General features: G+C 39.6%; 2 protein-coding genes across 3 annotated transcripts in view; both read left to right on the top strand.

Annotated features, from left to right (window-relative positions):
* Window positions 1-857: 857 nt before the first annotated feature.
* On the top strand, window positions 858-16,819 carry LOC105018894 (syndecan-2). Its single transcript, XM_010884690.5, has 5 exons — window positions 858-1,289; window positions 10,342-10,447; window positions 11,467-11,621; window positions 12,442-12,595; window positions 13,913-16,819. The coding sequence occupies exons 1-5, from the start codon at window positions 1,230-1,232 to the stop codon at window positions 14,074-14,076; spliced, it is 639 nt and encodes a 212-aa protein (XP_010882992.1). The 5' UTR covers window positions 858-1,229; the 3' UTR covers window positions 14,077-16,819.
* Window positions 16,820-18,535: 1,716 nt separating this feature from the next.
* Window positions 18,536-22,225, top strand: part of LOC105018893 (carboxypeptidase Q) — a 42,046-nt gene continuing 38,356 nt past the window's right edge. The window contains exons 1-4 of one of the 2 annotated variants that reach the window (XM_010884688.3): window positions 18,536-18,714; window positions 19,883-20,321; window positions 20,458-20,665; window positions 20,893-21,100. In XM_010884688.3, coding sequence (XP_010882990.2) covers window positions 19,883-20,321; window positions 20,458-20,665; window positions 20,893-21,100 — 855 coding nt within the window. In that variant the 5' untranslated portion in view covers window positions 18,536-18,714. The other variant, XM_013139213.3, reaches the window with a different exon arrangement.

Raw genomic sequence — 22,225 nt, 5'->3', positions numbered from 1 at the left:
CTTCCAGTCCAGGTTTTGGCTGTGCCTCTCAAGGACGTTCATAGATTTGTCCTAAAGCCACTCCAGTGTTGTCTTGGCTGTGTGCTTCAGGTCATTGTGGTGAAAGATGAATCTTTCCCCCCAGTCTATTTAAAAAAAAAAAAAAAAAAAAATATATATATATATATATATATATATATATATATATTAATGGGTCTGGGAAACACTGCCACAACCCAAAAATATATTTTACATTTTCAATAAACCAAAAAGTAAAACCTGGCTATTAATTAAAGGAATTAAATGTTCACCGTTTTTTAATTAATCACTGTCCCACTGATTCCAAACCTGGACAGAAGGTGTTAAAAAAATTAAATAATATGTATGCAGCAAAAACATGCATTTTTCCCGCATCACATTTTTCACGGCGTCCACGGTGCTCCTTTCACCAACAGGGGGAAGCAAAACCTTACAATTAAAAAATATATCCATGCGGTGAGCGGTATAATCACATTATCTTTGGCATAATAACGTTAAGGTAGGATCCTGTCCCATGATAAAAATTTCTGAATATATGGGTGTTGTAAATTTAGTTCTTAGATGTTTAGACAAGAGTATACACTGTATGTTGGCTGACTCCCTCGTTCTGTTTATCTACTGATGACAAAACATTGCAGACCTTTAATGTTTTGTGAGGTGTCGTGCCGCCTCCAGAATTTCTGCACTGGTGTCAAAAAAGAGATGGAGCTGCCATAGCGGAGTGTTTTCATTTCCTGTGGATTATCTATGGTCTATTATAATTCATCCGCATATGCTGTCACAATCTCACTATCTTAAAGAAGCGGGTGTTTTTTTTGTTTTTAGTTTTTTTTACTGTACCTCTCAAGTAAAGGATGCTTCTTCTGGTCCAAGTAACCGTCAATCAATTAGCATTCCCAGTTGACTGGTTTTCTCCCCTGCGCGAGTTTCCGCTTTTGGTGAATGTTGCATTCCAAGCTGAGCGCATCAATTCCTTCAACGGCCTCTGAGCTGTAGCGTTTGCGGTTTTTCAGTAGAAAAGTAGTAGGAAAACGGAAATAAACTCTTTCATACAGGGAGGAACACTGAGTTGTGGATCGAAGGTTCTTGGAGTAATTCGACTGCCACTGTAAAATCGGGGACAGGAGTGTTAACAACTGCTGAAGATTTAATTTCTATCAGAGCTACTACTATTATTTTTCACCTTTCACAAGGGTTTTTCTAAAGGAATAATGATGAACATTTGGATGCTCCTGTCTCTTGCGTTGGCGACCTGTTTGATGAGTGAACCGGTGAGTAAAGTTTTCTGAACGATGTTTTAAATTATACCCCTCCATATTTTCAAAATATACATGATGTGTGAAAAGTTGTCATCGTTTTCTCGATGGAATAAGGCATCGGTGTAGGTTACTAGTTGCTTGTCTGCCTTACATTCGGTAACATGCGAGTATATTTCTACTTAAATAAGTCGATGTACATATAATATATTTATTTTTATGATTATCTTTCCTTTTCATTAGTTCACTATAGCTCTCATCAATGGCCCCAATATGTTTAAAACACCCCGATAAAACACACTGATATTTACTCATACAAACCACAACAATTGGTCATAGTTATGTATAAACCCACATTCGTAATTATAGTACTTTGACTAGAAACACTGACTGGAAACACTGATAAAACACATTGTAACTTTTAATTATGATCCGATTACCTCATATTGAAAGACACATTTTGACAACTACTGAAGTGTCATTTCAGTAGATGAAATACTACACATTATAGGGTTATTTTGCTCTGTAGGGACATTTTCTGTCCAGTACACTGCAGCTGACATGGCTAGCTGTAGCATTGGATTCTGCTGCCATTGTCCAACACCGTAGTAGATTATCAATTGTTACTGTATTTGAAATGAAGCCGCAGTTTTGCACTTAGCTGCAAGGCACATCGATGTGTTAATTAGCCCCAGCCCCCCAACCTAGGCTGTTGAATAAACCAAAATAATGAAGCAGGAAAGGCAAGAGCCCTCATCTCTGGTTTAAAGTGGATGCAATATGGTTCTGTCTAAGATACAGCGTAGCTGTGTAGGTTTCATATTCGTGTGTGTATGTGTGCTCTGTGCTGACGGGAGTGGGTTCTACATTTGGAGAAGTATGTTTTAGGCAATCAACCTAGGTGGTCCAGCAAAGGTGATTTCACAAAGTCATTTTAGGGGGTTGTGTAAGTTTTGTGTTGACTGCCAGGTGTTTCATGATGTTCGCTCTGATTTTACTCCACCAAGTTAATTCAGCAAAGCAAACAACACTCATTCCTGTACAATTGTTTAAAAACATTTATATATTTGTAATTTGGCTGAATTTATCCAGAGCAACCTAAAGGAGCAATTGGGGTTAGGTGCCTTGCTCAGTTGCATAACCACCTATTTGTCACCTTTTCAGCTCAGGGATTTGAACTGGCCCAATGTTCTTTCCAATTGGCCACCATATTTAGTAGCCATCTTTTGTTTATGTGAAAAGGAGAACATTATTGTAAATCTAGAGCTGTTCACCATAAAATCATCACCAACAACCCCTCATGGGTTTCCCCTGATTAGAAAGCAAGTCAACAATCAGGAAATAGTCATTTCAAAAGAATATGAAGTGTCAAGTGAAAGGACATAACTTGTCAAATCATCACCAACAGTTTGTCTCTGAAGGCATTTAATGTATTTGTACCACAACTAATACTAACTATGGCATTGTTGGAAACACTTCTAACATGTCAAGAGTTGCATGTATTTATCAGGACTGTGAAAAGTGCTCAAAAAACCTGAATGAAAAAAGTAAATAAATACTAGCCTGTCAAATATAATTTCTTGGGAGGGAGGAAAATGGTTATGTAAAGCAGTGATACAGACTGCTCCCCGGCCTCAATTAGCTTAGCAAATGGAAAGTTCTCAGTGAAAACCTGGTGATGGTTAAGCAGCTAGGCACTAAGCAGCTGGGCTGTGAGTGGGAAAACTTTGTGATGTAGACATGCTGTCTGCTTCGTCCATTTTCTCTTCGGTTACCAGGTTTCACTTTCACGAGAGGGGGGATTTCAGCCCAATTGAACAGATCTGTTAGAGATTGAGGGGAATGCATAGTTTATGCTTCTACTGAATGCTGTGTACTTTATTGTAACAGTGTGTACTGTATTGTAGCTTTTTGATGACTGAAGCTATGTGGGTTCTTAGACTCTGATCTGACTCATGGGATATTTGATTACAGTTGTTAATTATTGCCTGTTATTGACGATATAATCCTATGGTTGTAGATGTAGTCAATTCTTCGCTGACGTCCTTGTCTCAGAGGTTTTGTTAGTTTGTGTGGTTTTAATTGAACTGTAGATAAAACCCTCATTGCTACTCTGATTTTAGATCCTAGCGTGAAATGGAACTTAGTGGAACATTTTATAGAATCTCAAATGCCGTAATGGTGTACAGACAACATTGTTTACACAGTCAAAAAACATTGTACAGATGTAACCCCCCTGCCCTGTGTTGATGGATGTAACTGCTGCTCAATGTCTCTGGCCTTGTGTAACTCCCATGTATGGCCACAGCTTTCCTGAAAACAAAAACATCCACGCCAGATGCTTTTGTACTATGTATGTGTGCTCTAGCCATTAGACATTAGTTTTCCTTTTGGAGACAACTGAGTCAGAGGTGAATGTCTGAATGGAATGGATGGGGTAGACTAAGAAGGCCTAATCCGCATGTCATTCAGTTTGGCTGAAACACAAAAGGGCAGAATTATAATATTACAGCTTGTCACTGCAAAGAGTTATTTTTCAGATTGATGTAAGGTGATATTGCGGTTTAACATGCCACCTATTATGTTTGATTTGTGGTCTTTTGTGACTGTGACTTATTTTGTGAATGTTTTAAAGAAACCCGTTTTGATTGTGTCTTGTCAGCTGGAGTGGTATGGTCAGTGCTACTGTCTGGCTATGTGAAGGTACTGCGCTCCGAGCCCAAAATGCAAGGAGATATCTTATCTTTGTTTTATCTGCTAGTCTGTATCGACTTCGTAGATTATTCGTTTAGGGCTCTGAGATTTTCCAATCCGGTCACCGTCTTCCATCTTGAATCTTGAGTTCGGTCAGCGCATGTCACTTGGGTTAAACCAATGAGTTTTACTTTACAACAAGCAGGAGGCAAGTTGCTCACAGAGGCTGTGTCCGTCTTAACACTGGGGTTTGTTTGTCCCTGCTGGAGATTATATTTTTATGGTTTTTGGAGAGCTCTGCTAAGCATGTCATAGAGGCCCTGCAACCCAACATGTATAATTGAAAGAATTCAGCAGTACATTTGGGATCCTTTTATAGATCTAGAGGGAGACTGGCTTGGCCAAAAGCCATCGGTACTGAAGGGGAAACACAAGTCAAGAGGTTCTGCTCTAGGGAGGGTGTATTCATTCCTATTCTAGCACTGTTTATTTGGAGTCTGGGTCTATCTAAAATGTGTGGCTGGCTTTTTATAATCATAAATAATATACAGATTCATAAGCTCAGTTGTCTCTCAATACGTTTGGATTATAGAGGTTCATGATGTCATTATGTATTTGCTAATGGTTCTAACCCTGTTGTGTGTTGGGCCAGTTGGAGGGTATGGGCCAACAAGGTGTGTCTGTGTATGTGAGTGTGTGTGTGATGGTGGCAAGCCTTCAAGAAATACCACAGACTCTCTCAAACCAAGCCTGGGATTTGGTTAAAGAATTGTGAAAAGCTGTAATTATCATAGAGTCTGACTTCAGACAGTAATTGCTAAGTAATCCAGTCTTTTGAAGGGATCTCATGTGCAGACTCATTTGCCATCAGTCGTTGTTTAGCTCTGGTATTTACAGAAAGATGCTATCAATTTCATGTCAGTTCTTAGAATATTTTATTTCTGCTTTACAGTAGTTAATATTGCTTTTTTTTTTTTTTTTTTTTTAAAGCTACCTCTAATACTATCCCGACCATGGCCCTTGTTTTTAGCCCATGTCTTTGCTCTGACTTTCACTGGAATACGATTCAGAAGTTTCAAATGTGATTTCCAGAAAAAAAAAGTGGTGGTGAAAATAATGGATTTTGTTTTAAATGATTGGCAGCCTGACTGTTAAATGTTCAGATTCAAATCCTCTTTCTACTAAGAGGGACATTAGACTTACAATTACATATTTTACATTAGTATGCAAAATCCCAACTTTAGAGTTTCAAAGAATGGAGAAATGAAATACAATATATAGTATCCTGATTGGCAGGAGTGTGCAACCAAACAATTCAACCATATAAGAATATGTAGATATTTTTGCCGGTTAGAGAAATGGAGCAATAGTGCAATAGGTGATCATGATCGATATGACAGGTTTTTATGGTAGACTGTGAGTTTGAAAGTCATAGGTCAAAACATAAATTATTTGATTGGACAGATGTGAACCAACACCGCAGCAGTAAATGTTCACTGAAGGCAGTATGTCAAAGCTTGTCATTTCCATTTTTGCTTTAAAGAACAAAACAAACATTAGGGACATTACACCATTTGTTATGGATGTTAGAATCTAAAATGGACCTCCAATCTTAAAGATGACCTTATTAAAATCTATTTGACCTTTTTCTTTTTAATGCTATAGTATTCTAGGCTTGCGTAATTACAGTATTTGTTAGCATTTATTACAGATAACTGTACCGTTTAAATATAATTTGTATTATAATCTTTCTGAAATATTGCAACAAATACTACAAATTATCTAACCACTTCTGGACATTGAGGTTAACATATTTGCTGTGCATTTATAAATTCACTTCTCATATCTAAAAATTGTACTGCTACATTTGAGAAATATTACTACTTAATTTGTACCTGTAGATATTGCTTCTACAGGTACTAAGATGTAAGCCTACATCCCAAAATATGCACAGAATATAGACTGATTGCACAAACTTCTGACACAACAAGATGATGCAATATTATCCATCACTTCGACAGCTTTTGATATTGGCTGCTGAGTATCAAAAGGTATAAACTGATTGGATACCATGTAAAACCTTGATGTAAGTTAGCTTAATAGAAAACCTTTCAAGATGACCGATTGTTAGGTGCATTTTCTGAAAAGAACTCTCCCTAAAAAGTTACACTTTACATTGCCTATCCCATGGACCGTCTCATATTTACAAGAACGTAAATCACAAACAGAACTAATTAAACTTCAAGTTTGGTCAGTATTGTTTCTTTAACTCATCTTTGCTAAAACTTTTCTTACTTATTGAAAAGCATTGCATTAGATGGGTATGTGGTCATTTGTGAGAAATATGGCATTGATCTGTAATGGAGCTTCCACTGAATGTGGGCCTGAATCATGACAACACTCAAATATTTGTTATAAATAATACAACTGTCACTGTAAAAAGAACATGGAAAAATGGAAATATACCGGTTTGAGAAAAAAACCTCTTATCTGGTTCAGTTGCAAAAGAAAGATGCCTGTAGCACAGAAGCACTGCAGATGTTTCCCAAACCCATAGAACCCCAATAATCTTCTGCCAGCCCCCGCCAGGAAGACCTTATTACTGGAAAAACCTAGGCCAGTACAGTACACAAACATCCAGTGTTCTCTCTCCGGACCCAGTCCTAGCACAACACCTGTGTTTGTGGAAGCATATTGAGAATACCAGACGTGCCTCCAGCCTGAATGGGGTGTATTCATCCTGCTAGTATCTGGTGCGGCTCTGGTAGGGTTGCCAAGCGCTGTCTTAATAGTTTGGTAATGCTCTTCCTGTGTACTCCTGAGGGGCTGTGAACGTCCGCAGCTGGTTGGACAGCTACTACATCATCTGAATCTGCATTCCAGATGGTGTGCCGATTTAGGGAGTAGGATACAGCAGGTGTAGGTTAATATCACCGTGGCATCTGTGCTCCGGTCCAGCTTCCCTGCACGGCGGGCCGGGCCGGGCCTCGGCATGTTTATGTGGCTCCACATGCAGGATTATAACACCCTGGTGTTACTGGGGCGTTTATTTATTTTTATACGCTTTTAACAGAGAAACGCTCCTGCTGCTTACCCAAATGAATCACCTAATGCCTAATGCACAAATGTCTGGCTTGTGTCCCTGTGAGGTTAAATCCTCTCCTTGGATCTCAGTTTGTTCGTTTGTTTAAAGGTGCCCCCCCCCCCCTTCCGTTGTTGATGTTTTCAGATCCACCTCTGCTCAGTCAGACAGCAGCACATACACACTCCCATTAACCACTTGGCACTGGATTAAAAGGTGTCGTTATTAGAGCACTTTGAGGACTAGTGATCTAAATGCTTACCTTACAGTTAGCAGATTTGGTTATAATAACCTCCTAATATGCTGTTTTCGAGCTATATGCTGATGTTTGATTTTGTATGGTGAGTTCTGCTTTCTTCTGGATTGAATGCTTTTTGTTCAGGTTAAGAGTAGAGGCACTATGGTTTAGCTTTCTGTATTAGCAGAGGTATTGGCGTGGTTAAATGTGTCTGATGGTCAAGCGGGTATGATGATGAGAAACATCCCATTCAGGCCTTCAGGAATAATGGGAGACGTCTCAAAGGAAACCAGATTTGCTTCATATTCTGATTCCATTAATATCAGGTCATTCTTCTCTGCTACTGTAGATCTTCCTGGATTGTGTGAAAAAGCTTCAGAAGTCTTTTGTCAGCTGTTTTTCCCCCTCTCTCTTCTGTATTGCTGACTACACCTGAGAATGATCACAGGTGAAAAGCAGACCAATGTTCTCACAGCAATAGACAGTCATTACCACACTGCATCTCGCTACTTGAACCCAGGTTTGTTTGGAATTCTCCACTGTCCTGTAGTGAGCCAGGGAACGCTGACCGTGTAGTTTGGCTGGCTGGCTGCCTGGCTGGCTGGCTTGGCTGTTTGGAATGAACTAAGCAAGCAAGCAAGTGAGTGGTGCTCATAGGGAAAGAGGAGGGAGTACTGGTATTCCCTTTTCAGCTGTAGACCTGGCACCGCCTGAAGGCCCAGTCCTGAGCTCTTCCACTACATGTACAATACCTCACTTGTCCTGCTTCTTTGGCCAAGGAATGCAAGGCTCACCTTTCATGTGTCAGACAAAAGTGGAATGAGAGATATATTATTCACCACTACTGTATATTACACTGCTGTTGAAAATACACTTTAACCTTTCCTCTCATTCTCTGAAGAATTCAGGGCGGTCACCCTACAAGGTCCTGTGTTGACAAACAAATTCCCCATAAATCATGCGGTGTGTGTGTACTGTGTGTGTGTGTACTGTGTGTGTGTGTACTGTGTGTGTGTGTACTGTGTGTGTGTGTACTGTGTGTGTGTGTACTGTGTCCACAAGTTTGGTACAGTAAGACTGTAGAACTGCATGTGACCAAACTGGCCTCTGGGAAAAGCAACACAGTAATCTCTTAACCTTTTCTTAGGGCCTAAACCAACAGTTGTCTAAAGAAAAAAAATCTGGAATGTAGTTTGAAACACTGGGCTTTCAGTGGCCAGTTGTACTTTGTACACTACCAGGGTCTTGAGAAAAGGTCTGTGTAATGTCTGTTTGTGTTGTATGTACTACATACTCTTTTTCAGAAGCGAGGACGATCTGGTTGAACAGTGGGTCAGCTTTGGCCCTTGTTTCCCCATTGGTGGTTTAGCGGTCCAGGGGTCTATCTCACATCATGGTGTGTTCCAGATGGTTGTGAATCCAGCCCACTGCTCTTCACCCTCTCCCCTGTTTTGTCCTCAGACAAAACTACATGACAACACTTAAAACAAATGTGGCACGGCCCTAGTCATCCTAAGAATTCAATGATCTGACATGAAAATGTGCGGTCTATTTGCAGCCATGCTGATTTGAGTCAATCAGTAATTTGACTGAATAAAACCAAAAGTTTACAAATACTTTACTTAGCGTGGTCCCTCCTGTCGAGGCCAGTGGTTGTTGTGCCCAGGTTCATACAGGCTAGGAACGAGGTTAGAATGTTTCCAGTGAACATGACCTCATTTGTCACAGCGCTTTCCTGAGTAGGCTCTGAAGCAGTGAAGAGCCAAAGACTTTTGAACACCTTGACATTTTTTGATGACTGAAAATGGAAGTACTGTTACAGTATGGTTTCACACTTATGTTAAACTCTTGACGGTAGCGTAGAAGTGGTCAGCTAGGATTGGCTGTACACTGACGTGTGGAAGTCCCCGTTGTTTTCTTGCATCACTTTCAGAGGCTTACTTTGATCACAAATTCCTTGGTCTTATGTTTTGTCTGCTTTCTGTATAGGATGTTGCTTAGCAATTTGTGTTAACATTCTCTGTGCGAGGATCCACTGTGTCACAGTTGAAAGACAGTCGCAGAACCACACAATGACACACCAAGCTGGTATGCAACAATAACATCCTAAAGAAAATGTTAATCAGAGGTTCATATGGGTTTCTGTGCTTTGCCTCAGTGAACACAGTTAGAAGTCAAAAGTAAATGTCTTTATCTAACTGGGTATTCCCTCCTTTTGAGGAAGGATCTTTATTGTATTCTTTGATGAGTCTTTTTCCTTCAGTGATTCTGAAATTACATGCCTTGGCCTCTTATTGTGTGTGGTGCTTTCTTTGAAGGAAGGCGTCTGTCTTTTTCTTAGATCATCCTTGCCTGTTACTTTTCTTCGCCAACAAGGAAAATTGAACCTGGCTCGTTACTGTCATCATCTATCAGCTAAGCAAGCAGCCACCCGCGCGCACACACGCAGAGGGCTGATCCCGAGCACCTTTGTCAGATGTATTGCAGGATCTTTTGTGGGGATTTGGTGAATCACAGTGGTGTTGGGAAACGTCACACGCCTTGCTGAGCATCAGCGGCTGTGAATGGTGGTTTCCATGGGCCCTGGCAGGCTATTTGAAGAGGTGGCACCAGGCGACAGTGGTAGTGTAGAGATTAAAAGAAAGGCAGAGGAGTTGGCATGAAGAAATGGATTCAGGGTTCAGAGAGTCAAAGACAAGACATGGCTCCATCTGCTCTAAACCTGCTTTGTGCCATCAAAAAGTGTTTTTGTCTGTTTGTTCATTCATTTATTAACACATGCACGTATGCGCGCACACACACGCAAACAACACCACATAACCAGTCACATACAGCCAATGTATTTTCTTTGAAATGTTGCTTTCATTTCCCCACTCTTGTGCTTCACATACATTTGTGTATCAAATAAACTGCACAGATATCCTCTGGAGAAAAAAAATCCCCCCCCATTCAGGCACTGATTAAAGGTACATTATCTAAACTGGGGATTGTTTGTGTCAGGGGATCAGGACTTGAGTGGAGTTTAATTTAAATCTCATTCTGTCCATTCCCAGATGTTCACCTCAGCACAGTCGGATGACCTGTATCTGGAAGACCAGTCAGGAGATTACTACGATGATGACGACGACTACCACTCTGGGTCAGGGTCCGGTGACATGAGTAAGCAATGGTTACATTTGTCAGTGCTATTTCCTATATTATCCTGTTATCTCCGTTAAGAGTTGTGGCGGAATCTAAAGCTATAGCTGTCCTGCCCAATCCCTGTGCACAGATCTCTTCAATGGGAGGTCTTTAAAACACCCACAAACAGGGGAAAATGACTACAATCAGAGGCGTCAAAAAAGTGTCTCAAAGGACTAAACCAATTATGAATTAAGTTAGAAAATCAGGGCGTGGTAGCATGATTAGGTGCTAAAACTTGATGTACAGTACATCAAGGGTTCTGCGAACCCTCGCGGATGTGGAAAATCGCGGATAAGTATTAATTCAACACAATCGCATCTAGGAAAATAACATTGTGTGCGTGACCGTTCGTTTGCACAATCGTTATGTAATGGACAGTTTAATTTATATTTTATTTATATTTGCACTTCATGCAATTAACCAGATCGATGCTTGGATGGCTGAAATTAGGGCGTTTTTAGAATTTCGGACTTGTAGAAAAATTTCTGTGGATACTTGAGTACGCGAATGTGGAACCGTGGATAGCTGCAGGGTTTACTGTGCCCCGTTGCGGCCCAATTTCTGGAAATGAACCACTCGGTTTTGTCCCTCTTTATATACTGAATCTCTAGGAGAGGAGGTAATACAGATCATATTTTGTTAAAGAGAGGCTGGTTGGCTTTTCAGTCCTAAGATCCGTGCCCCCTTCAATCTCAATGAAGAGTCTGACCTCAAAACATTCCTGGGATATTTGTCCTGAAGCTTATAGAGTGTGTGGCAATATCTTTTTATTTTCATTATTTCATACAACCTGACATTAAGACTGCGAGTGATTGTGCCATGATGTATTGGCGTCCAGTCGCAGTATGGTTGTATGACTCTTATCAGCTCCCTATTCTTCTGTAGAATTATTGTCATTGTGTATATTGTCATGTTAGCCACTTCCTGCAAACCAGGATGCACTATGCCGGCAATGCATTTTGACTGACTGATGGATTGGCTTTTCTCCTTCTCAGCTTTCACTGAAGGCAGTGAGGAATTGGTGAAAAGGATGTTTGTCATTCCTGGTGGAGAGCCAACTCAGGACCTTTCAAACAACGTGGAGGAGACATTTACATTCACTGACCTCACAGAAACATTCACTGACCTCACAGAAACAACACAGTTGGAGGTAATCTATGACCATTTTTTTGTGTCTAGTTGTCTTGAGTGTGTTCTGAGCTGGTAGTGTGTTTCTTTCCATTTTCTACAGCCTGGTAGTCACACCCACCATGACATTACTCCTCCATGGCCAAATGCAGCTATGGGACATGTTGGGACAAAAAAACTGAACAATCGATAAAAAAAATAACAATCATAGCATTGCTTATTTACTTTAATGGAAGAGGCATTATACATGAATCAATCCGGCCTTAGCCAGAGCATGTTAGCTCAGTGGAGCTGGAGTGGCCTATGGAAGGTATGTCTTTTTGTATTGCCCAATTTCGCTCTGGTACCACTCACCCATAATCTATAGTCATGTTATGTATTGAAATATTGAGTTCTTCTTATCAGATATACTTTTCTTTTAGAATAGGCTATGCGGTGTAATCACAAAAGCAGAAGGGATTTTTGAACAATTTTTTTTTTAAAAGATAACTGCCATGTTTAAAATATTGTTTGGCGTGGGAAAATGGAAATTGAGCACCTGGATCCTGATTGGATATTTGGTATTTAACTTTCTGTTTTTAATTATCTACAGGGAAGAGATTGAATCATAAGATAATCAAAGTGACTAAATGAAATTTGTATACATGCATGTGACTTCATGGAAGACTTAGAGAGCCCTGGTGGTTCCCCACTGGAATCCTGTTGGTTATTCTAGTTGTCTCTCTCTATGACCCAGGTCCCTGAAAAGTCTCCTGTTGGTTATTCTAGTTGTCTCTCTCTATGACCCAGGTCCCTGAAAAGTCTCCCGTTGGTTATTCTAGTTGTCTCTCTCTATGACCCAGGTCCCTGAAAATTCTCTGGATGCGAGTGAGGAGACGGTCAGCAGCAGCGAGCTTCCTCCCAGCCCCACCAGTTTGGACACGACTGTGTTTGATGAGGACTTTCCCTACGAGGTCCAATCGGAAAACCTCTTCCAGAGGAAGGAGGTGCTAGCAGGTATGTCCTTGAGAGCCATTATGAGTCCATTGCCTCTTTAAAAGTAGTTGTTCATGGTTTATGGTTCATGGTTTACTTCGTGGCATTTCTTTTTCAAATATGACCAAATTATAATATATAACAAGACAGCATTTGATAAGGAAAAAAATCCTACATTCTTTAAAGAAAATGTCTTTGTTTAACCTAAGACTTTGCTTTCAGAATCAACAAAAACCCACACTTATAGGTTTACAACATTAAGCACATTATAAGGATATGTAATAGAACAACTCCTGTAACTTATTAGTTAATTGATATTCAAATCTAACGCAATTGCTCACACTTTGGTAAAACCAGGTGTTGAGTAATTGAAATAAAAAAGACAATGGTAAGAAACGCAATATATAAACATGGTGACACATTTAAGTACATATGATACATTATCAGGCAAACTGATAATGTAGTGAGTGCATATAGTTTTATACTGATACAAAGGATGGTAACAAGGAATTATGGACTTACAGTTGTAGGTAACAGTAGATAGAAGGTAATAAATAGTAGACAGAAACATGTCTGTGTGTGATACTGTATACATGTGTGGTCGAGTGTGTGTTCCTGTTTTAATATCTGATGACAAAACAGGGAAATTCATGCGACGTGAGGATATTTGGCCAGTTCGGACTTTAACAAGAGGCTTCATCTGACTGGTTTCCGTTTAGGATTATGGTTAGAATTTGGGTTGGGGTTAGGTTAGGGTTGGGGTTAGGTTAGGGTTAGGGTTGGGGTTAGGTTAGGGTTGGGTTACGTTTACGATAGGGTTCAGGTTCAGTAGGTTGAAGTAAAGTAGTTATTTCTAAAGGTACGGATTTGCGGGTTGTGTGTGGTCGAAGTCCATTGTGTGTGCATATCATTCTTAGTCAAGTGTTAATCAGAAAGGCAGAATGATGCAACAGCTGTTTGATAATCATTTGGCAGCTTTGTTTAACAGTCATGCACAGCAGTCTAGTGCATCAACCTTACCAAAAAGGTTAGGCTCTCATATCCCAAAATGAGTTACTACCAAATATTTATCATGTTTTATATAGAAAGCAAAACAAAAATCATAGTTCCCTCTTATTTATTCATGCTAACTGAAGGTAATTGAGCTGTGGTAATTACCAAACACAATCAAGGTAAAGTTCCATATTTGATTTAGACTTAAAATATTGAACAGTGTCATTATGTGTGTCATTGCTCTCCACACCAATCACTCTGGCATTGATTATGCATTGAATTCTGATCAGTAAGCCTCATCTGACATGAATGTCGTCCCTATCCCACCACCCTCCACATATCCAGCGGTGATAGCTGGTGGGGTTATAGGGTTCCTGTTTGCCATCTTTCTAATCCTCCTGCTGGTCTATCGCATGAGGAAGAAGGACGAGGGGAGCTACGACCTTGGGGAGCGCAAAGTCCCCAGCACAGCCTATCAGAAAGCCCCCACCAAGGAGTTCTATGCCTGAACCAAGACCAACATCACTATGAAGAGAAACTTCAGAAGCAACATAAAGACAAAGGCTATGAACAAATTTTACCCTATTCCCTCTATAGTGCACTACTCAGGCAATAGGGTGCCATTTGGGACCCATGAAAAACATCTCATACGGCGATGTCCTCCTCGCATGCTGTTAGTTGAATGGTACTGGATGGGGAAAGGTTACATGGATCTTTTTCATATAGCAAATATATTATTTGTTTCCTTTACAAGGCCAACAGGGCTTTGTAGAAAATTTCAGTTTTATTGTAAACAGTTTCGGAGAATTACAAAAACTTTTTTATGTGAGTAAGTGAACCATATTCCAGACATTTCTTGTGACTACTTTTTAACTGTAGAGGTACGAATTTTGCAAGGAAGGATGCAAAAAAAAATAGATGATGGAATATAATTGTCCTTCATGAAATTTATTTTTTTCATTCCATGTCCAAAGCTGTAAGCTTTTTATTAAAGGGGAAAATCATACATTTTTACATATGGCCTTATTTTCGCTCTGTGCTTCTGTTATCCACCACAAAACATGTGTTACAGCCTGGCCTCAGTAATGGATAACAATTCTTTATGAAAATGTGGCTAAGCATGTTATAATGCTCAAAAACAACTCTCATAACATCAGAATTTTATTTTAGTGAATGTATCTGTAAAAAAAATCATAAAAATGTTGACATCCATATTTGAATGATATACATGAAAAAAATGCTATTATGGATTCATGGGACAGCAGATTCCCACCCATCCAACAAAGACAAAAGTCTATGATGATTTGGATGTATTTTAATTTTGTTTGACTGTTTTATGTATTTCATAGTGCATTGTAGTCAAAGGCATGTTATGACATGGCAAAACATGCAAACAACCTTTCTGTAAGAAACAAATATGAACATTTGGTGGAGGTAATAAAGCACAGAAAATAAAGTAAGGTGAGATTTAAACATGTGACTTTCACCTTAAACTTAAGTTTCTATGTTGAGATTATTTAGTGTTTCTGATTTCATAGCCATCTTGTCTCCATTTTAACTTGGATGTAAACAACAAAATTGGTTCTAATGTTTTTTTTGTCATTGGGTGAAACTATTATTACACTATTCTCTTACTACCCAAAGACAACTGACCAAAGTGAAGCGCATTCCTTTCTAGTAAATAATTACTGTGATTTATTGCTAATTAAAAGGGTACTCTTGGAGGAGTACACTGTATGTATTTTATGTTCTTGTTTCTGTTATTTAAAAAAAAAACAGTGGAAAAATGTACCCATACTTAGTTACTTGGGGCTACAGTGTAGCCTATTGGCTTAAAGTGTTGGGGCAGTAATTTGAAGGTTGCTGGTTCAAATCCCTAGCTAATAAGGTGAAAAGCCCTGTAGTTCTATCCTTGACGAAGGCCAATAAATTAGATTATGTTCTTAGCATGCTTGGTAAAATAATGGTACATTTTGTTTTTAGTAACACTGTGGTATGTAAGACATGGGGGTGTATCAATTCATTAATATAGCGGGTACAACTCTGTAAAACTACTTTTATGGCCAATTCACGACATGAATTGTCATGATGTTTGTGTAAACCTCCAGGTTTCGACTCGTTTGGGGAATGAATGCCATGGAACACAATCACATCTGCTCTGAACAACCCATTCAACTTCAGTATTAGTGATGCATTATACACAGATGGGGAATGGGACTCTGGACAAATCTAATGCTGTACATCAGTTTGAAGTAGCTGGCTATCTAGGAGATTCTCAAAAGCTGAGTGTGCATCCCTACTCCCTACTAAGTGCACAATTTTTTAAAATTTTTCACCAGAATCTATGGTGAACAGTAGTGCAGAAAATCTAGTTGACTAAATAGGGAACCCAGTGCCATTGGAACGCGGACACGCTGGACAGGATAGAGTATACTTCAATATTGCCCTGTTCCCGTTCTAGCATTTGTAAGGACTTATTTACGTCTACCAGGAGGGAGAGCGCTTCTGTATGATCATAGGGTGGGTGTGTTTTTCTCATGGTATGTACGTAATGAGTAGAGTAAGTCGTCCATAGAACTTGGAGCAGTATTTCTGTCATTATGACTTGTATAACAATGTCTCCCCGTTACTTGTGTTGCCTTTAGCCCTGACTATTGAGTCAACAGTATCTGCATAATTTAATATAATGTATGTATTAATTTATATATAGAACATATTAGAAATAATAAGTTAGGTCAAGTTTCTTAAATATGTATATTCACAAATGTTTTAAAGCCTTTGAAGTGCCTACCATTCTGAAATACTTTTTTTTTTTTTTTTTTTACTGTTCAAGACGCATGATGTCCTTACAGTGGCATTAAGAAAGAGTTGGAATGATCACAAGCACAGGAGAGGAATGGCAAGTAGTGTTACAAAAACAGTATTGTATCTTATAATAGGAGACAATACTAAATAAACATTGTGGATTAATATTACTTGCTTTTTCTTTGGGTCAATGTATTTGTAACATTCTCAGCCGTGTGTTCTCTGAAATGTGGTAAAACAATCATACATAGAATCTGAATCACTATGAATCACTAAGAAGGTTTACACACCCAGGATTGTACTAGGTATAATGATGCTACTGGTAGGCAAAATATAGGGACAGAATATGCCAAGTTCACAATTAAATTTTTTCCATATACATTGCATAGACATAAGTCAAAGGAATTGTAAAATGTGCTGTACAAATAAAATAAAATGTAAAATATATTTAAAGGGGCCCTGTGTAGAATTCTGCCTCTAATGTTTATACAACATTTTAACAATAACGACTTCCTTTACCGAACAAGACCGGAATAGCATTAGCTAGCTGTTGGTAGCATTAGCTAGCAAACTGATTTTAAAGCAAGTTTAAATTATTCATATCTCAGGCACTCTCAACAATTTTGTAGAAAAATTTAATTTGAAACATTCATTTAAAGCATTAACTGCAGACATCTACAGGCCATTTTGGCTTGCATTTATGCTAGTAGTGCAGGTAAAAACATACAAATGGGCCCTTTAATCAAACACAAAAAAACATTGCTGTAAGCTAAATGTTGCCAAGTCATGCAGATTAAATCCACGAGTCTTCAGTAAATCACCAACATAAGTAGTTAATTACACTGGCATTACATATTTTTTATTTTTGTCAGATTGTTTTCACAGTTTAGTTATAAGCCTATTATATCAATTATAGGCCCAGGGTCAGGTTATCCAGAAATGGCTCTATTTGGTGCCTTCACCGGGATCTTGGGTTCACTTGTTTTACCTCTCTAACTTGGGAACAGATAGGAATACCATTAAGGTTCAATCTGCATCGTTCTATAGAAAGTTTGAACAATCTAATGATAATTTAATGATTCATAAAATAAATATATTCATGTTTATTACACATTTGTGAGTGATATTTTGGTCGAATCACATATATTTAGGAGAACTACACAGATTGACCAGGTCCCTCTAGAAAAAGAGATTCAGCCGGGTTAGATAAAGTTGAAATTAAACAAATACTATTGCATTGATTTAGAACATGATTAAAACAGAAATGCCTCCCCAGTGGGCATTAAACACACTACAAGGCATCTGAACTATAGGATTTTGTGTGTTTTACCATATAAAGCATACCTTATAGAAATGATCCTGAAACAGTGGTAAAGACAATTTCAGTGACACCCAGGAGGACAGAAACCTAAATCATCAAGGAATGGGCACCACATGGTTCTATCTGAAAATGTATAGTTTTGAGATTATTACTATTTCAGAACTGCCATGGTTCAATAAGTAAAGGACATTTTAAAATGTTTTTAGGAGTTCTATGCTTTGTTTTCGATAGAGATAGCAGGGATTGATAGATGGCTTTTTGGACAATAGGCTTTTTACTAAATTAGCAGTGGGATGGATTTGAACACATGCTGCACCACCACAGGAGCCAACTGCATTGAACAGTGGATCAGAAGGACATAAGACATAAGACAAGCATTGTGTGAATGGATTTCAGATTTAGAAAAAAAGGGTGTTTGAACTGATTTATCTTTCTAGCTTTACATGTTTTCATGATTACTTTTGTTTTATCGATAGATCTTGTGAACATAATAGCCAAAATAATACAATGTCAGAACTGTACCAATTGATCTCTACCTGTTTTCCCTGTTGAACCGAAGTTAATATATGAACTAATTGAGACTCTGATCCTGGAGGTAAACCATCAATGCTAATATTAATACTAAATTCTAAAACAGACTGCAAGTTTTTAATTGTAACCAATATTTCCAAGTGAACACCCAGAAAAAAAAAACATTTGCAAAGATTAGTTGTGGCTAGCGGTCACGTGCACGTGTTAAGTGTGCCAATTAGCAAACGGTTTATCGATTCTCAGCCCAACATGGAGGATGAAGCAGAACGAAGTTCTCTGTGCACGAAAGCTGAAAACGCAAAAACCGTAACATGATTGTCCATACGCTGTACCCGTCGTCAGTCAAAAATCACGGAAGTTAGTTAAAAACGGATTAAAACTTCGCTAGAATGAAATAAATACATGTTTAGAATTATTCAATGTGAAAAGACGGTCAGCATTTCACTGTAGACGTGTGTACCATTTTTATTGAGAGTTTCGTATTTTAAAAGTAAGTGTATATTCCTTACTGTAAAGGGAATGTGTTTTCCAAAGAATCGAGTAATAATTCATAGCTAAATTGAGTACAGTACAGTAGCTATGAGAATACCAAACTTGGTCCTGCTTTTCGCTAGCTTGAAATACTTGTGTTTAGCAGCTGATATCATTTCTAGGTATGTCTCTCTGTGAGCCGAATTGCTGCATCAGGCAATACTGTAATAAACTGAGTTTAGAGGTGATTCTTCTAATTGCTCTGGATCCTCCAATACAATAGAATGTACCCTTTCTGTAATTAGCCATGTAGAATAGAATTTGCCAGATCTGCAACAGTTACAATGTAATAGCATTATTTCTTTAGTCACCAAAACATGAAGTTTTGTTGAGTAACTCTGTTAGGTAACGTGTACTTACAAAAAAAGCGCACCTCCAATACAAACACCTTGCCACGCACTGGTCAGAGAAGATGGATTTTACCTCTCGTTAAATTGTAGACTCTTTATGGATTCAAGTGGTAGTTAAGACTTCACAAGGAGTAAATCACCTCCCTTTACCACTCGTGAACTCCAATACCAGTTCCCTGCATTCAAAGGCTTTGAGTGGACAAGCTGTATCGATCCCCATCAAAATCTTTAAAAAAGTCACTTACACTTCCTTTTTGAATTTATTGTAGCTAATTTACTTAGTAAGTGAGATCAAAAAGTCATCATGTAGTAGAAGAGGCGGTAGGATGATAGAGACATTTTCCACCAGGATTACCAGTCTGTGATCCATACAAATAGATGTTTCCTATGGCGAACATAGAGAATGATGAAATGTCTTCTTTGTATGCCCCGTTATGGAGGCTAAGGCAGCGCTACCAAGGCCAACTTTATTTTGAATTTCTATTATTTCTATTATATGGCAAACTGACTGATAATGTGTTGTTTGAATGGGTTAAAAGCTGATGTTGCTGATTTACTTCTGTCAGTAATGGAATGTTTGCTCATAAGTATTATTGGATGGCTGATCCCTCCTGATGACCTGGAAGGAATAATGTAATCCGCACCCATAAGAAGAACCACACAATTTATTACTTTACATCGTTGAAGACCTAGATATTGTCCTCTAACAACATGGTGGTATCAATTCCTACTTGTTTACCCACAGAAGCGTTGACCTTAATATATTCTTGTCAACAGATGAAAGACGGGCACATAAAAAAATTCAGCATTTTCTCACTGGCTCTCACTGTCACGTTTATCCACTGTAGCTGTTTGGCACGCAACAAAGATGAAAAGGCTTTTTCAGATAGAGCTGAAGAAATCGCCAGTTATGCAAATGTGGCTCAGGACATTATTGACCTGGCGGTGCGTGGCAAAGCCCAGAACCGCTCCTATGAGAGACTAGCAGATTTCACTGATACAATAGGGAATCGGGTCAGCGGATCTAAGAACCTGGACCTGGCCATCAAGTACATGTACAACGCTTTGAGGGAGAACGGGCTGGAGAATGTACACCTGGAGCCGGTGAAAATACCACACTGGGTCAGAGGAGAAGAGAGTGCCATGATGTTGCATCCACAGAATCACACCCTGGCCATCCTCGGACTCGGGAGTAGTGTTGCGACGCCCAAAGGAGGTTTGTTTGGCGTTTTCACTCACACAATGCCGAGGGTGCTAACTGAGGCCAAGGCGTGGACGTTTTAGATGATTCTTCAACTGGTGCAGAAATGCATGATGCCTTACGTTTTACCTTGGGTCCGCTGCTCGTTCAGGCATTGAAGCAGAGGTGCTGGTGGTGGAGTCTTTTGAGGAGCTGAAGAAAAGGGCAAAGGAAGCCAGTGGGAAGTTTGTGACGTTTAATCAGCCCTTTGTCAGCTATGGGAAGACGGTGCAGTACAGGGAGTTTGGGGCGTCCGAGGCAGCTAAAGTCGGAGCTGTTGCGACTCTCATCCGGTCTGTCACACCCTTCTCCATCAACAGGTACTGGATGGGTCACCATCCAATGGATCCCTTTCCATGTACAGCTCATTAGCTGATTGTTTGTCTAAGTCTAGTACTATACAATATGTAGCAATTTTTCTAGTCTCTGTCATTTTTGACCCACATTTCTTGTTATTGAATTATACATACTGTGTAAAACATGAAAAAAAAGAGATCAGTGGAGTTCAGATATCTTTAAATAATTTCTAGCTGGTCTCTGGTCTCAGTCCTCACACAGGCTGGCAGGACTATCAGGAGGGTGTGAAGAAGATCCCCACAGCTTGTATCACGGTGGAGGATGCCGTGATGATGGCCAGGATGGCTAAACGAGGCCAAAAGATTGTAGTCCGACTCACCATGAATGCCCAAACGTTCCCTGACGTTGACTCCTTCAACACTGTGGCTGAGATCATCGGCAGTGAGCACCCAGAACAGGTAGGCTCCAGTAAATTACAGAGAGCGTTTATATAAATGGCTCGCCGCTCGACTTCCCTTTGAAGTGATGTGGAGTTCTAATGCAGATTATTTGTTAAATAGGCCTACTTCTGCGCTATGCCAATCAAAGGCAGTTCAAGTCCAATACTGAACACACAGTCGTTTTTTCTTTCCAGTAGGTTATGTGATGCATACCAGTGCTCTCCAGTGTTTTGTAATCTAGAGGCGATTTATGTTATTAAGGTATTGTATATGTGAGTTCTTGGTACCACTCACAGTAGAAATCCTTTTACAAAGACTCCCAGGTGCTGTGAGGCTTCAATACCTCCATTTGGGGTAGGGTAAGAGTGAGTGACTCATTTCACATAGTTTTCACACATGTTCTCTGTGTGCTGTGAGGTCAGTGTAAAAGCCTGAAGCTCCCCTCCCCTGGGAGCCAATTAGAAAGCAGGAGCTGCGCTGGGATGTCAGTCATTTGAAGGGTCGTCTGTACAGTTATCCAGCGTCTGTCCATGCACACTGTGAGCCCTGTCCATGGAGCTCCTTATTAGTCATAGGACACCGTTTGTGTCCCAAATTGCTCAATTTCCCCTTTACAGGGCCCACAGGACTCTGTCAGAAGTGCAGTGTGTAGGGAATTGGGTGCCATTTGGGAATCAGCCACTGCCGGAACAAGGGTTCTGTGCAAACATTTGTCATCTTCCCGTCTCTGCTATGGCTTTTGCTCTTCTATCTAAGGATTTGATCTGTCAGCAAGGGGTCTATGAATTTGTTTGACTAGGATGTTTCTTTGTTTGAGTTCACAAGGAAAGGGGTCACATTCTGGTGTTTTTTCCAGCTTTCACCTGCTTTGAAATGAGTACGCCCTCCAAAGGGCTAATCTGCTCTCAGTCCCCTCATTATTCAGTCTCCTTCAGACCTACAGGAGTGACTTGGCAGTAGGGACTGTACCTGGTTGATTTGGAATTCAGCGCTAGTACACCTTAACGCTTCCATAGCAGACCCAGCACTGAGCTGTTATTGTAGCGCCATGCCCTGTCATGTCTCACTCGTCTCTCCTTTTAAACTCTGTCCCAGGTTGAATAAGGGGGAAGGAACCCAGAGATAGCTCTTGGCTTACTTAAA

The sequence above is a fragment of the Esox lucius genome, chromosome 20, assembly GCF_011004845.1.
Source record: "Esox lucius isolate fEsoLuc1 chromosome 20, fEsoLuc1.pri, whole genome shotgun sequence".
Lineage (NCBI taxonomy): Eukaryota > Metazoa > Chordata > Actinopteri > Esociformes > Esocidae > Esox > Esox lucius.
The sequence above is the reverse complement of the archived record's forward strand: the minus strand, read 5'-3'. Positions and strand labels throughout refer to the sequence as shown.

Excerpts from the sequence above, each read along its gene's own strand:
- LOC105018894 (XM_010884690.5), top strand. The coding sequence starts at position 1,230 with ATGATGAACATTTGGATGCTCCTGTCTCTTGCGTTGGCGACCTGTTTG. Across the intron at positions 11,622-12,441 it reads CAGAAACAACACAGTTGGAG|GTCCCTGAAAATTCTCTGGA; the intron begins GTAATCTATGAC and ends TCTATGACCCAG. Across the intron at positions 12,596-13,912 it reads GAGGAAGGAGGTGCTAGCAG|CGGTGATAGCTGGTGGGGTT; the intron begins GTATGTCCTTGA and ends CCACATATCCAG.